This window comes from Anneissia japonica, unplaced genomic scaffold (genome assembly GCF_011630105.1).
Source record: "Anneissia japonica isolate Jap-2015-1 unplaced genomic scaffold, ASM1163010v1 scaffold288019_len225695_cov184, whole genome shotgun sequence".
Taxonomy (NCBI): domain Eukaryota; kingdom Metazoa; phylum Echinodermata; class Crinoidea; order Comatulida; family Comatulidae; genus Anneissia; species Anneissia japonica.
Window position 1 is genome coordinate 1,102 of NW_022706625.1, and position 15,073 is coordinate 16,174.

The following is a 15,073-nucleotide window of genomic DNA, read 5'->3' on the forward strand; positions in this document are numbered from 1 at the left end:
AAACAATATATATTAAAGTATTTTGGAATAAATACTGTATAACATTATAATATTCTATATTATGTTGTATGTTTGATGAGATGCAAATAAATAAAATAATTTAAGTATTATGATTATTACTGTAAAAAAACTGCAAAAAACTTCAAATTTACTTATTCATCAATCACACAAACAGATGATGTTAAAAAAATATAAAATGATGAAAAGAACAAAAAACTCAAAAGAGCTTATAAATTAAGGTATAATAAATAAGAGAAAACAATATTATATTATAATGTTTAAAATGCAAAAATATAGTGAAAAAATAATAAATTTGAATCAGTAACTCATACATTTTTAATTAATTATATAAATGTTCTTCACATAAAAATGCAAAACAATACATGCAAATACATAAAAATAAAATAAATAGGTCAATAAAATTGAATAAATAAATAAATAAAATAAATAAATAAATACCGTAGTAATACCCTGCTGTAGTAGAATGACCTTACCTGTTATGTTAACACTAAAAGAACAGCTGGCTTTATTGCCATCAGTATCGACAGCAGAACAAGTCACATCAGTTTCACCAACATTAAATGATGAACCAGAAGATGGACTACAAGTAGCTGACAGACCACTATCAACATTGTCACGGACTATTGGGTCACTCCAGGTCACTGTAGCTAATTGGTTTATATCATCAGGGCATATCACAGTGGGTTGGCCCAAAGAACCTGTAATTAAAGGGGTTTTTATATTAATAAGTATAATAGTTTGTTGATCATAACCTGCACTTTTTGTAATTCTGCATCTCACAGGTTATGGCATGCATCGCATTTCATGTATTACATGTCATATTCATCCCATGGCAAATATATCACATGTAATATGTAATGTAATTGGATATATAGCACTTTATACAGAAGTATCAAAGCACTCGAGGTGTGGACTAGCTCGCACAGTATCACATGTCATGAGTGTTTGTCATATGTCCATCAAATTCACAACATGTCATACATATCACATTATGAAATATGCATTACGGTACACATGCATCACACAATGATGAATAAAATGTAAAATGTGTTGTGTAACTGTAGCACATTTTCCCCACTGAAAATAAAACCAAATTCTTTAACAGTCACACCAGCCTGTATATTTGAAGGTGCCCTGCTCTGGGGCGGATGCAGGATTTGGTGGTAGGGGGTGCATATTGTCTTTGATGTATTTAGTTAACCTACTTCAAAACTGTGAGTCCACATTCATTTCAGCCCCACCACAGTTGAGGCTAAGGTGATAACATTGGAGAAAATAGTCCCTTTTGATGTAAAATTGACAAAAAATATGACACTTTCAAATAGTAAAATTCATTCCTAATCTTTTATCAGCTTTTTTTGGCAACCATAGAGATCTACTTAATATGTGTGATGTACGGTACCATAGAAAATAAAACATAAAAACATTGTCTTGATATATTTACTTTACATACAGTACTTCAAAACTACCTGTGGTGGGGCTGAGGTGGTTAAACAAAAAATAGCTTTATTGTCTATGATGTATTTACTTTATACATTATCTACTTCATGTGCCGAAAACCAATCTTTTCTTTGCACGCTTTTTCTAATATTTCTCAAATCATAATAAAGGCACGTGCCACTTTTAAATAGCAAAATTCATTATCATCAAATTACCATTATAATATATTACCGTAGTCAAAATGAAGCGCCAACAAATTCTCATGATCTTTTATCAACTATCTTCGGCAACCATAGAGACCTAGTGTGACGTACGGTACCATAGACAATAAAACTTAAACACATTGTCTTTGATGTATTTAGTTAACCTACTTAAAAACTGTGAGTCCACATTCATTTCAGCCCCACCACAGTTGAGGCTAAGGTGATAACATTGGAGAAAATAGTCCCTTTTGATGTAAAATTGACAAAAAATATGACACCTTCAAATAGTAAAATTCATTCCTAATCTTTTATCAGCTTTTTTTGGCAACCATAGAGATCTACTTAATATGTGTGATGTACGGTACCATAGAAAATAAAACATAAAAACATTGTCTTTGATGTATTTACTTTACATACAGTACTTCAAAACTATCAAAACGCATCACAGCCCCACCTGTGGTGGGGCTGAGGTGGTTAAACAAAAAATAGCTTTATTGTCTATGATGTATTTACTTTATACATTATCTACTTCATGTGCCGAAAACCAATCTTTTCTTTGCACGCTTTTTCTCATATTTCTCAAATCATAATAAAGGCATGTGCACTCAGAATCAATTTACGAGCACTCAAGTTGCGTATTAAAGGTAATTCAGATATTTGTGGGCAGAGATACCGGCATCTTGCTATAAAATAAGATGCACTCTGGCAGTAGAGCGCTCTTTCTTTAAAACCTAGTCCATAGGGTGTGTGCGAGTTCACATTACCTTAGCAATAACATGGTTGGAGCTGAGACACCCCCCTCTTCCCACATGATCTGCTTCCATGGGTGCGTGAGAGTCCACATTACCTCAGCCCTAACATGGTTGGGGCTGAGGTGCAAACATTTTGAGAATATGAACCTCTAGGTCCTTGAAATTTCACTCTCATACCTTAATAATCCTACAAATAATTCATATCAACAATATGCTACAACAATTATTTTTCTTAATACAATTTAGGGGGGGTGAGCACCCCCCATGCATCTGTCCCAGCTGCTGTTATAAAAATATGAAATAAAAAATATAAAATTAATATAATCACTGCTTAGAAAATTATTATTCATAATGATAATATTCAATATACAAATCATTATAACACACCTGCAACACTGACATTAAACATGCAACTGTCTTCATTATTAGCAACATCAGTAACAGAACAAGTAACAATAGTTGAGCCAATGGTAAATGATGAACCAGACGGTGGAATACAAGTAGCTAACAAACCAGTATCAACATTGTCGGTGACTGTTGGGTCATTCCAGGTCACTGTAGCTTGACTTGAGGATGTACTCATGGCAACGTTACTGGGGCATATCAGACTAGGATTTACGTTGTCTTCTGTAAATAGTGTGGAAAAATATGTCATTAAAATAAAATAAACTATAAATAGGCAGAACAATATAATGTTGGAGGCCAAAGATTAATAAACTAAACATGTAAAACCAGACAGAAATTGCATCAGCTAATGGTTGGCAAACACTTCAATGGAGACTTCAAGGTGACAAGATGTTCCAACTTCCCCTATGGTTCCCGGCCACTGACAATCAGCAGACATCGTTTTGACATCAAGTGCTCACCCAGAGTAAAAATGGATTTATTGGCTGACCATCAGCCAACAGACAACCGAAGCAGTTGTGCCTGGGCTTTGAATAACCTGCATGCCTTTTCAAACATTTTTAGGTGGTGAACCACTTTTATACTTCATTATTCTTTGACAACCCATGGCATAATATTGTCATACTACAATGCTATTATCATGTTATGTGTTGATTGCAGGCTCATGATTTTTTGACTGACATATTGCCATGTTTTTCAAAAATCTATGCTAGTATGATTTGCAATCACTTCCCTTCCAATTTACTAAATACAGATATGCTGTTGTATTGCTACAGTCGATCTCGGCTAAGTTGAATACAAAGTAGCTGTGATAAATCATCAATTTTTGGTTACTCGGCAAAAGAACACTAGGCATTTGTTATCTAAACAAATATCTTTATTTTATATTGTTAAAAACATTATTGATCTAATAAATAAATAAATAATAATAACGGCCACCAAATTTTAATTACCATAACACCCTTTTATTCCATATAGAACAGTGACTTTTTAGCCTCTGATTTGAGAAAATGAAGGCATACAGTGGAACCATCAGAAGTCAATTTCAGTCATTAGCGGTTACAAAAATCCAAGATGGCCACCAAAATGGCCTCCAAATTGTCATATTGACCATAACTCTCTTAATATTCTATATTAAACAGTGCTGCTTTTTATTCCATGATTTGAAATGTTATAGGGACATACAGTAGCACCATCAAAAGTCAATTTCAGCTGTTACCGGTTGCAGAGATCGAAGATGGCCGCCAAAATATCTGCCAAATTAATATTGACCATTCACTTCCATTCCATAGACCAGTGGCTTTTTTTAGTCTGCGATTTGAGATGTTTAATGTTATGAGCATACATTTGTACCACCAAAAGTGAAATTCAGCCACTTGCAAGATGGTCGCCAAAATGGCCGCAAAATTATAATATTCCTCATTAGAAAACAGTTATGGCTGGTGGGGTATGTCATAAGAAGTTAGTTTGGTGAATTACCCAGTTTGATATTGGTAGCCAAGTATTATTTTCTACAACACAATTACAATGAAACTGTTGGAAAATCTACCAATACAAAGTACAGATATATCATCAAATGAGTTTCCTCTCCCCCAAAGAAAAACTGAAGAGCAAGTGGAAAAGACAGAAATCAGATTGCTTAGAGAAACTAGTATGGTGGTCTACCTTTATTGATATTGGGAGTCAATAACCATTTTCCACAACCCAACTTTGTAACTGTTGAAGAATGAAAAGAAAATGTGAGAGAAACTCATTTGATGGACTACCGGTACCCTGTTTGACACTGGAAAAAGCACCATTTTGCAAAATCCAACATTGCAACTGTTGGAGAGTACACTAATAGCAGAACCTACAATCAAATGACTCTTGCACCACCAAAAAGAACTGAAGACGTCTTTGTGAGACAGGACACTCATTTAACGATAGGCTGCACTGGTATTGGTGTATTCTGCAACAGCAGTGGTGTATCTAGGGGGTGCGCAGGAGGGCGCACGTCCCTCCATAAATTACTCTCGCACCCCCCCCCCTCCTTTGATTGAAGGTTCTACTGCTACTAGTGTATTCTCTAACAGTCGCAATGTTGGGTGTTGTAAAATGGTACTGTGCTTCACTTCAAAAGTACCGGTAGTCCACCAAACTAGTTCTCTTGCATCTTATTTTCCAAATGCTCTTCAGTTCGTCTTTGTGGGGCAGATGGACACTCATTTGGAGATCGATAGGTTCTATATTCTCCAACAGTTATGGTACAAAGTTAGGTTGTGGAAAATGGTACTTGTCTTTAAGTGTCAATTAGGGTAGACTACCAAACTATATCTCTTATACAGAGAAATTATACTTGCTGCAGAAACATGGCCTTGGAGACTTACCAATGATATTAACTGTAAACATACAGCTACCTGTGCTACCAGCAGCATCAGTAGCACCACAAGTGACATCATTTAAACCAAGAACAAATAATGAACCAGAAGATGGAGTACAAGTAGCTGACAGATCAGTATCAACATTGTCACTGACTGCTGGGTCATTCCAGGTCACTGGAACTTGACTTGAGGATGTACTCATAGAAATATCACCAGGACATGTTAAATTGGGACTCTCTATGTCTAGAACATAAAAAAAACAAACAAGATTATACAAAAAAAAAAAAAAAATCAAAATTTATGTTAATGTTTCTTTGATATGTTAAAATATATATAATAAAATAAAATTGATTCTTGACAATGTTCACTATGTAAATGAACTGAATTGAATTAAATTGAATTTATAATTTACATTAATATTTATTTATTAGGAAAAACTACAGGAGCACGAATTAAATTGATTTGGTATGAACAATAGGCCTACCATGAAAAAAAAAAATCCATTAATGTGAAGGATTAAAGATTTAAACGAATAACCACACTCAGTGGACCTATAATATACATTTTAAAGGCAGGTACACACTGTGTCTGACGGTTGTCGGCAAACACGATTCCACAGAGAACAAAACAGAATGAAATGTGCAAAGTTTTTAACAATGATCTACTCAGACTGCCATTAAAGCCACATTCCCGGCAAAATTTCAGTTTTTAAGAAAAATCTAATTTTTGTATAATGTTATTTATAAATATAATATGCAATTGATAGTTTAACTGAATTTAGACATTCCTAAGAATGAAAAAAATGTAAAATAAGACTGAAATTTGATTTTTTTTTTTGTGTTCCACACAAAAAATAAATGCGGATGAATTTTTCATTTTGATTTTGCGATAGGTCGTGAGAAGAAATATCGTAGGCGCCGAAAACATTAGCCTATCCAGCGCTGCTAGGCTAGGCCTAGCCTTACCTCCATTTAGGTTCTGTTATCACAGATCAAAACGGCCATGATATTTTCCGTTGCTAGTATTGACACTTGTGAAATATAATATTTCATAGGAATTATTTCAAATTTGTTAATAAAACTGATTCTGACTGAGATTTTGACACTTAAACAAACATATCTCAGCTTTATGCGAGATATGAAGTACAAAAACTAATCTCATTAGAGAAGGGCACACTTTATTGACTGTATAAAAGTATAAAAGCGAGAGTATTCCAGTGGATGCGATCTACAACCTCTGAATTTGCCTAGTAACGATGAATTCGTTCAGAAAATGGTAATATTTTATGAGAAATAGTCTGTATTTCTCATTTTTTTAATTCTTTTGCGTTAAACTAAAATTCATGCCAATATTTTTCCATGATTTATAATAATTGGAGTAATGCAAATGAATATTTTCTAAAAAAAGTCAGTTTTTAGTGAAATTTTGCCGGGAATGGGGCTTTAACTATCAGCAGATGTATGAAGCGCTTACAGAGAGTGGACATGGATTCACCTGCCAACAGCCATACAACAATTGTATGGCGCAGCGTGTGCCCAGCTTAAAGCTGGTTTTCCACTAGGCGAATTTATTTGCGCGAATGAAAGCGTTGGTTCGCTTCCTCATCTCTGATTGGTTGCACATTTTTTCGCTTTGCAAAAACTCTAATAGGAATGTGAACGGGCATGCACATGAACCGATGCTTTCGATTCACGCGAATAAATTCACCTAGTAGAAAACCAGCTTTATGATCAGGAAAAAAAAGACAACAATAATGTCGCTTTTTACTCCAGGGTTAAAAATACGATTATTTAATCATTTCAAAAAGTGTCCCTATTGCCCTAATGGGGTGGGGAAGGGGGTTTGGCCATAGTGTTAAAAGATATACTCACTTAAAGTAAAAAGTGTCCTTTGAATAAGGGTTCTACTCTATCTTAATATTACAAATGGTTTCACAAATGAGCAAAACTTACCATAGACAATAACAATAATTGTGCAGGAACCAGCATTGCCATCACTGTCAGTTGCGGTACACATAACAGTATTGGTACCAACAGGAAATGATGAACCAGAAGGTGGAGTACAAGTAGCTGACAAGCCAGTGTCAATATTATCAGTTACTGCTGGCTCACTCCAAGATGCAGTTCCTGTTGCTTGGCCTGGGGATGTAACTTGTACAATAACACTATCAATACATGTCACAACTGGGTCTTCAGGTACAGGCACTGTTAGTGAAAAAAAAAGCATTTATAGTATAGAGATAAACAGACATTTTGAAATCACTACCATATTGTTGTTATTATACTCACAGTTATATCATTATATGGCATCTAGGAAATATACAGTATGCTAAAACAAATAATAGTGACCATCTTGAGACAAAAGGTATGAGAATGTGTCTCAATTCATCCCCAATTTAATATTTTATTTTGGTACAAACTTTAGACATGGTGGAATCCATTTTTAGCATAGAAACAATCATAGACTAGCTGATAACAGTTGACATACAAAAATAAACTGAAATTTAAATTAAAACAAATGCCATTTACTTTAAAGTAACCTGTGGCTTTGGACAAAATACTGTCTAATAGGAATTTGATCAGGTTTATGTATTTTTCGGTAACCTGGCGATAACAAACTTTCAACATTTTTAGTTATTGAGGCAAGACTTTTTTTATTCCTTGTTCCTTGATCATCAGAGGAGGGTGGAATAAAAATAAAAATTAAATTTTGTTTTCTTATTTAGCAAATGGTTTTTCCAAAAACATCCAGATGTAGGAGAAAATAAAAATAAAATATTATTTGTGAATGTAAGATAGGATGGTTAAATGCTTCAAATTTATATAATTAGGAAGAAATACATATCTTATCTTTGGAGATTTCAAGGCAGTGGAGGGCATAATAAAAATAAAGAAAAACGTTTATTTTTTTCTGAAGTTTCCACTTTTTCGTGGCGGTGGGTGCGTTAATTGGCCAAAAATACAATTTATTTTTATTCAAAATCATCATTATTTGCAGTCGGCGGGTTCGCTAAATAAGGTATAAAAAAAGTTTTGCCTAATGGTTCATTCTCATTATTGGGTCAACCTCAGGCTGCAGTATGTAGCTATGTCATCAGATCATCCATGTCACATTGGGATTTAAATCTGCTTGAATAATTGTGACTTGTAATTAGTTCAGGGGAGCTGGACTGAACACCACTACAGTAGTAAGTTCCAGTATTCAATTTATTCATTACTTTAACATTATCAAAATTTTCAGGATGAATAGCAACATTCATCAATAGAGGGCAGTAGACAAAGACACTTGCTGTGAGCCTACTTGTCAACAACACCATAACCTAGAATTACACAATCCCAAAAACATAAGAAAAAACATTAAAAACCTGGACAGTCATCTACAGTTAATGAATATGCTAATATAAATGAAAAAAATACTAAGAGATATTTAGACATATAATCATAAATATAAATGTCCTAAAAAATCCATAGAGATGTATAAGCAAACTTTACAATAATGCAAAATGTTTCAAATCATCAATAAACAATAGACAAATCAATATAATTTACCTTCAACGTTGACAACAAACATGCAACTGCCTACATTAGTAGCAGCATCAGTAGCATAACAAATAACAGAATTGGAACCAACATTAAATGAATAACCAGAAGATGGAATACAAGTAGCTGACAAACCAGTATCAACATTGTCACTGACTGCTGGGTCAATCCAGGTCACTGTAGCTTGATTTGAAGCTGCAGCATTCACTGTAATATCATCAGAGCAGGTTACACTTGGAAGTTCATTATCTAGTAAAACAGTTATTAAAGGTGATTGATTACTCTGTATTCAAATAGTAATTGAACTTTTTTTTTACAAAATTGTTTTCATTAATTTAGTTTCCGATATTTTTTTTTCTAATTAGTGGATTACAGTAGTCACTAGTGTTCTCTTATTTACACACAAGGTTATGATTAGATAGTGAAGATCATATTTTTACATGTTTGTCAGGATTAATTTGAACTATACTGAGGGCAGCTGCCAATTAAATTTGCTCCATATAAAAGACTTGTTATTTTGTTTTTAAATACAATAATAATAATATCCAATTATAGTCATATGAGTACGCTATAGGAAATAGATCTAGCCTACGGAACTGTACCGTCTCTACTAATTGTATTTAAACCGCAATATTGAATTTTGTATAATCTTTCATATTTCATTTGTAAACCTTTCTCTATTTATATTACACTGTATTATTGCTATATTCAGCTTAAGTTCAACTAAGGGCAGCAACCTGTTTCCTTATGGTACCAGGAACTTAGATGACAAATAAGTCAGGAATGTACCATGATAAACTTATCCCACTTTTATTAACTAAAACTATGACATCATGTAATCATCCTTAATTCATATTGGTCAAGTATTACATCATCTTTTGAATCATTCCAAATATAATAAGGAGTGCTACCCCAATATAACACAGTATTCCTATTGCTATACACTTTTTCACATTGTTCTCATTCGGATTACTACCTCAACTGTACTTTGCAATATTTTATTTGTTTGATTTCATCAATAGCCAAGTGTTTTTGTAGCTTACAATAAGCATTTTTTTCACTGGAAATAAATTATATTACATCTATTAATGTTGGTTGGTTGTATTCTTCCCGTTGCACCATACAACATCTAAAGAACCATTATTTACTGAAAAAATTGCACGAAGCCCGCAGGGCTTAAATGCAATTTTTGAAGAGTGGAGTTGAATAGCTTGGAGGTTAAGATGTTTGCTGTCTAATCACAGGGCCCTGGGTTCAATTCCTGTCATGGTAACAGGATTTTTTCTCACGACCAAAACAACTTCACTCCATAAGCCTCAATGACACTGGTCTATGTAAAGCATCATGTGTTTATGTCATATGAAGTGATTGCCACCTATCTAATAGGACAGTGATTAAGTCGTTATCGGTAATCCTTGGCCTGAAGGAATTAAATAAAATAAATAAATAAATAAATTTTTTTTAAATTAAGTAAATAATGGCTCCGAAGGATTTCTATTTTGTATAGAGTATGAAATTACTTGACTATAATTGCTTTATAAGTCAGTTGTTGTCACCTTTTCTATGGTCCTTTAATCAAACTGCTAGTTGTAGATTGGATGCTATAATCATAAAAAAACTGCTGGTTGCAGTGACCGGTTGCTCAGTGATCAATACATTATACTGTGTGTGTACAGATTAGCAGTGCGTATTAGAATGATTTGTTAGTAGAACGCACACTGACACCCTTCGCACAGCTCTTAGTAATACAAGATGATGAATAAATTGAATGTGGTTGATGAGGTTTTTTTAGGGTCATTAGGTTGGCCCAACCTCCTGGTAAACATTTGTTTAATAGATTAAAAAGTCCATCAATTTTTGGCTTCACTTCCCACACTGCACTTATGTCCTATCACTCAACCCCACAAGATATCCTTCACTGTCAGGCCACTATAGTAAAATATACAATAGTATAATATAACATGTTTTGACTGTTTGTTATAAAATTAGAAATCTAAAAAAGTTAAAAGGCCATTCCTTGTGGGGGAACTCTCCCACTTCCACAACTTACACCTCATTCAACTTCCAGCAGGCCTCACAAAGCCCCTAGACCCCCGACATTACTATACGATAACTGCCTATTATATTTAATACAGGGCTCAGAGTGAAGATGTAATTTCATAATGAAGAAATATCCTAGTGTCACAGAACCAATGTGTTAAAAAGAAAGCATCTTAACCGCCATTGACTGCACATGACAAGTAAATCTTTTATTTTTTTTAATAGGAGATTAAATTAATGAATTCTTTTAAAATTCTTATTTATATTGTTTTTCTAAATCAACAAACACAATATATCACAACGCATTATTAATAAATTACTAATTTCTCAAGTAATTGTAAATATTATTAATTGCTCAACACTTACCCATGATGGTTACAGTGAAGGTGCAGAAAGCAGTATTACCACTGCTGTCAGTAGTTGAAGTACACGTAACAGTAGTGTCACCAACAGGAAATGATGAGCCAGAAGGTGGGGTACAGGTAGCTGACAAGCCAGTGTCAATATCATCAGTTACTGTTGGCGGACTCCAAGTTTCAGTTCCTCTTGATTGGCCTGGGGATGTACCTGTATGAAAACTACTTGGACAGGTCACAACTGGTTCACCAGGTACAACTGTTACAGAGAAAATAAGAGTCACAGAATCATGTATACTTTCACACAGCATTTAAAAATTTATTCTAAAAATACACACCATGATTCTTCAGGTGCAGGTAATCTATTATAAGTGAGTGAAGATGTCATTACTTTTATTTGCACTGAATTTTCTTATTCCCAACTGATCACTACTGTATATTTATATAGCGCCTCTGATATTTTGCGTCTCATGACAAAAAATCTCAAAGCTGGGTGATTTTATTACAGTACATTACAATGGAATATTTCATTGCTAGGCCAAGCTATGAACGCACACTCGACGAACATAACAAATCTCATTCTTTACAGCGCTGGTTAGCGCAAATGAAGCCTAAATTCAAGATTCAGGAAAAACTCAGAAATTACATTCCACTGGCAGTGTTACAAGTGCTATATGGTAATAAACAAAAGACAACTCAGGATATAAAAATATAAAACTATGAGCACTTGCAAACAATGTGAGTAATTTCACAGTAAATGGACATGATATCCTAACATTTTCATGGAAAAATAGAATACAGATGATTTTGGCTAAACTCTGTGGAACAGAACATATGATATCAATGTTTTGGAAAAGGGTTATTATAAGATAGTTAAATTATCTTTTCAAAAGAAATATGCATGTTTGTATTTTAATACACTACAAATCCTATTCCCATGTAACGGACGAACAGGATTTTGACATACATTTGGGTCAATGACTTTCCATTGTGGATGCCCCAAAAATAAAATGTATGATTACCAATTTTTTAAAAAATTTTTTTACTGTATATATTCACTAATTTGATAAACATTTAAAAGTAACAGATATATTTCTTTTTTAGGAATATTGGGCCATTTTTAACTTCCTAAATTTTTTGACATACAATGTTACGTCCGTTACAAAAACCATCAAATTGCATATTTTTTTAATAAAAAAGGGTTTTATTTTTCTTTCTAGTGTTTTATCTTATTAGTTTCCAATATATTTCCAATAGAAATAATGAATCCATCCTTATAATACAATTTAAAAAAAATATCCTACATCTAATTTTAGACATTTTTGTCATGTAACATTTTTGTATGGTGAAATATGGCTAAAAATTATGTCAATTTATCATTATATTTTTTACTGTGAATTGTGTGATCATGAAATGATTTTTAATATGTATACTCATTGATATGATAATATAAATGTAAAAATATTTAATTTTAAACAATAAAATCTTTAGTTATAGCTTCCTAAAAATATTGCTTGGAGCATGTCTATTTACTGTGAAATTGCTCATATATATTCATGAGAAAGAGTACAAACAGAATATTAAACATTATTAAACAATATTACACTTTAAACCTAACTAATTAGACCAAAATTGCACTTAAGCAACAATGATCTATTAACATTATTATTATGAAGGTGAATGGATTTGGAACGAAGGAGTTTCTATAATGGCAAAGTGTGGTGAGTGGTAAAATAGATGAAAAAAAATGTAGTGGATGAGTGGCCTAGAAAGGCATAATGGTTATGGGATAACAAGGTGATTGACTCATAAAGCTAAAGGAATCATCATATTGAGTATCTTTCTTCAAAAATTGCAAAACGTTGTGGTATTATTCGCCATGTTAAAGCTTACTGTACTTTCCAAATTCTGCTCTCAAAATGCTTGGTAAGGCACTAATAATGCCTCATTTCGATTATTGTAGTCAAATTTGGACAAACTGTAATAACAAAAGCAGCAAAATCGATTTGCAAGAATTTTATTATCAGCCGATATTAGAACTCCAGTGGATGATATGATGATTACTCTTCATTGGCTTAAACTAAATGATCGATGGACAAACCAAATTTTACTTACTTGTTTAAATGTTTAAATGGTAATGCCCCTGAATATCTGTCTTCAAAATTCACCTTCACCCACTCTGTTCATTCCTACCCTACTAGGAATCAAATATCAAATACTCTAGTTGTTCCATATGCAAATTCAAACTGGGGTGAGTGTACTTTTCATAACAGAGCAGCTCACCTTTAGAACAATCTTTCTCACAACATTCGTAACAATTTTGATGCTCTTTCTATTAATATGTTTAAAAAAGAGGCCTTTATCTGTATTTAGTATTAGACTGTACCTTTTTATTTTGGTTTGGTAGTTTTCATTTGTCTGCTTTCTTTTCAGTTTTAGGCTATCTTGTTGTTTTTGATTTACTTTTAGTTACTTTTGAATTCCATAATTGTAAAAATTATTTTTTCTTTTTTTTTTGTGTGTGTGGATATATTCACTGTATGTACCAGAGCTTCCTTGAAAAGCAGTGCTAGTCACTGAATGGATACCCCCTGGTTAAAGAAAGCTTAAATAAATAAATATCTCATTAATCACACTATCGTAAATTGAAGTATTATTATTACTGTTGTTTTACTATTACTATCTACTGCTACTGCTACTGCTACTGCTACTACTACTACTACTACTGTTATTATTATGTGGATTAAATTATCACAGAATTTACAATAAAACTTACAATTTATAAGATTATTTTTTGAAACAGAATAAAATTGGTAACAATTTATTGAACAAAAAAACAGATTTTACATAGATGAATAGTTGATTTAATATGCTGAATCATTATTAATGGTGTATACCTATCATATATTTCTTTAAATTAATCAACAAATATCTCATTAATCACACTATCGTAAATAGTATTATTAAAGTATTATTAATTCTTTATTAAAGCATTATTCGAGCACCTTCATTATTATTATTGTTATTACCATTATTATTATTATCATTATCATTATCATTATCATTATCATTATCATTATTATTATTATTATATTATTATTATTATTATTATTATTATTATTATATATATTATTTATCAACTGTAGTAACATTGAAAACATTATTATGTGGATAAAATTATCACAGAAAATAAACTTATAATTTATAAGATTATTTTTTTTTTACAGAATAAAATAGATAACATCTTTATTTAAAAGCAGGTTTTGCATGGATATAAGTTAATTTAATATGCTGATTTATTATTACCTCATTAATCAAACTATCTTAAAATTATTATTATTATCATTATTATTATTATTATTATTATTATTATTATTGGTATCGCACATTGGATCAATATCCAATGGAATTACATTATTGCTGAAGCTTGGTGACAAGTCTCCTCAAACCTCTAGGACCTTCCTGAGGATCCTTGCCATGTTCAGAATCACACTTTTTTCTGAAGTTCATCTATTCTGGTCTCTATACCGATTTGTTCCAGTCTTTTCTTAATTTCTTTGGAACTGTTCCAAATGTCCCAATTACAACAGGAATGACCACTGTTTTGATTTTCCGTAATTACCTCAGTTCTCTTGCTAAATCCTGATACTTAATTACTTTCTCCATTTCTTTCTCTTCGATGTGATCGTACGGTATTATTATTATTATTATTAATATTTGTTTATTTTTTGTATTACTGTATATATATGCCTAGCCCCTATATAATATACTGTATATTATGTATATATTAAATAATTTAATTAGAAATAATTATAATTAATTGTAAAACATATATATATATATATATATATATATATATATATAGATTAAAAGGCAAAATACTGGAAAACAACAATGCTGTGGGAAACAATGGCTGGATCTCAGTAGAGATACAAAAATGATAAGCAACAGCTAAAA

The 15,073-nt window shown here is 32.3% G+C and overlaps 1 protein-coding gene across 1 annotated transcript; it reads right to left on the bottom strand.

Moving 5' to 3' along the window:
• Positions 1 to 470: 470 nt before the first annotated feature.
• Positions 471 to 11,500, bottom strand: LOC117106189 (hyalin-like; the record flags this gene model as incomplete). Its single annotated transcript, XM_033247542.1, has 6 exons — positions 11,127 to 11,500; positions 8,730 to 8,969; positions 7,134 to 7,385; positions 5,188 to 5,424; positions 2,804 to 3,043; positions 471 to 719 (listed from the first exon to the last, which is right to left on the bottom strand). Coding segments are annotated over exons 1-6 (1,519 nt in total), but the record flags the coding sequence as incomplete, so codon positions are not given.
• Positions 11,501 to 15,073: the final 3,573 nt, after the last annotated feature.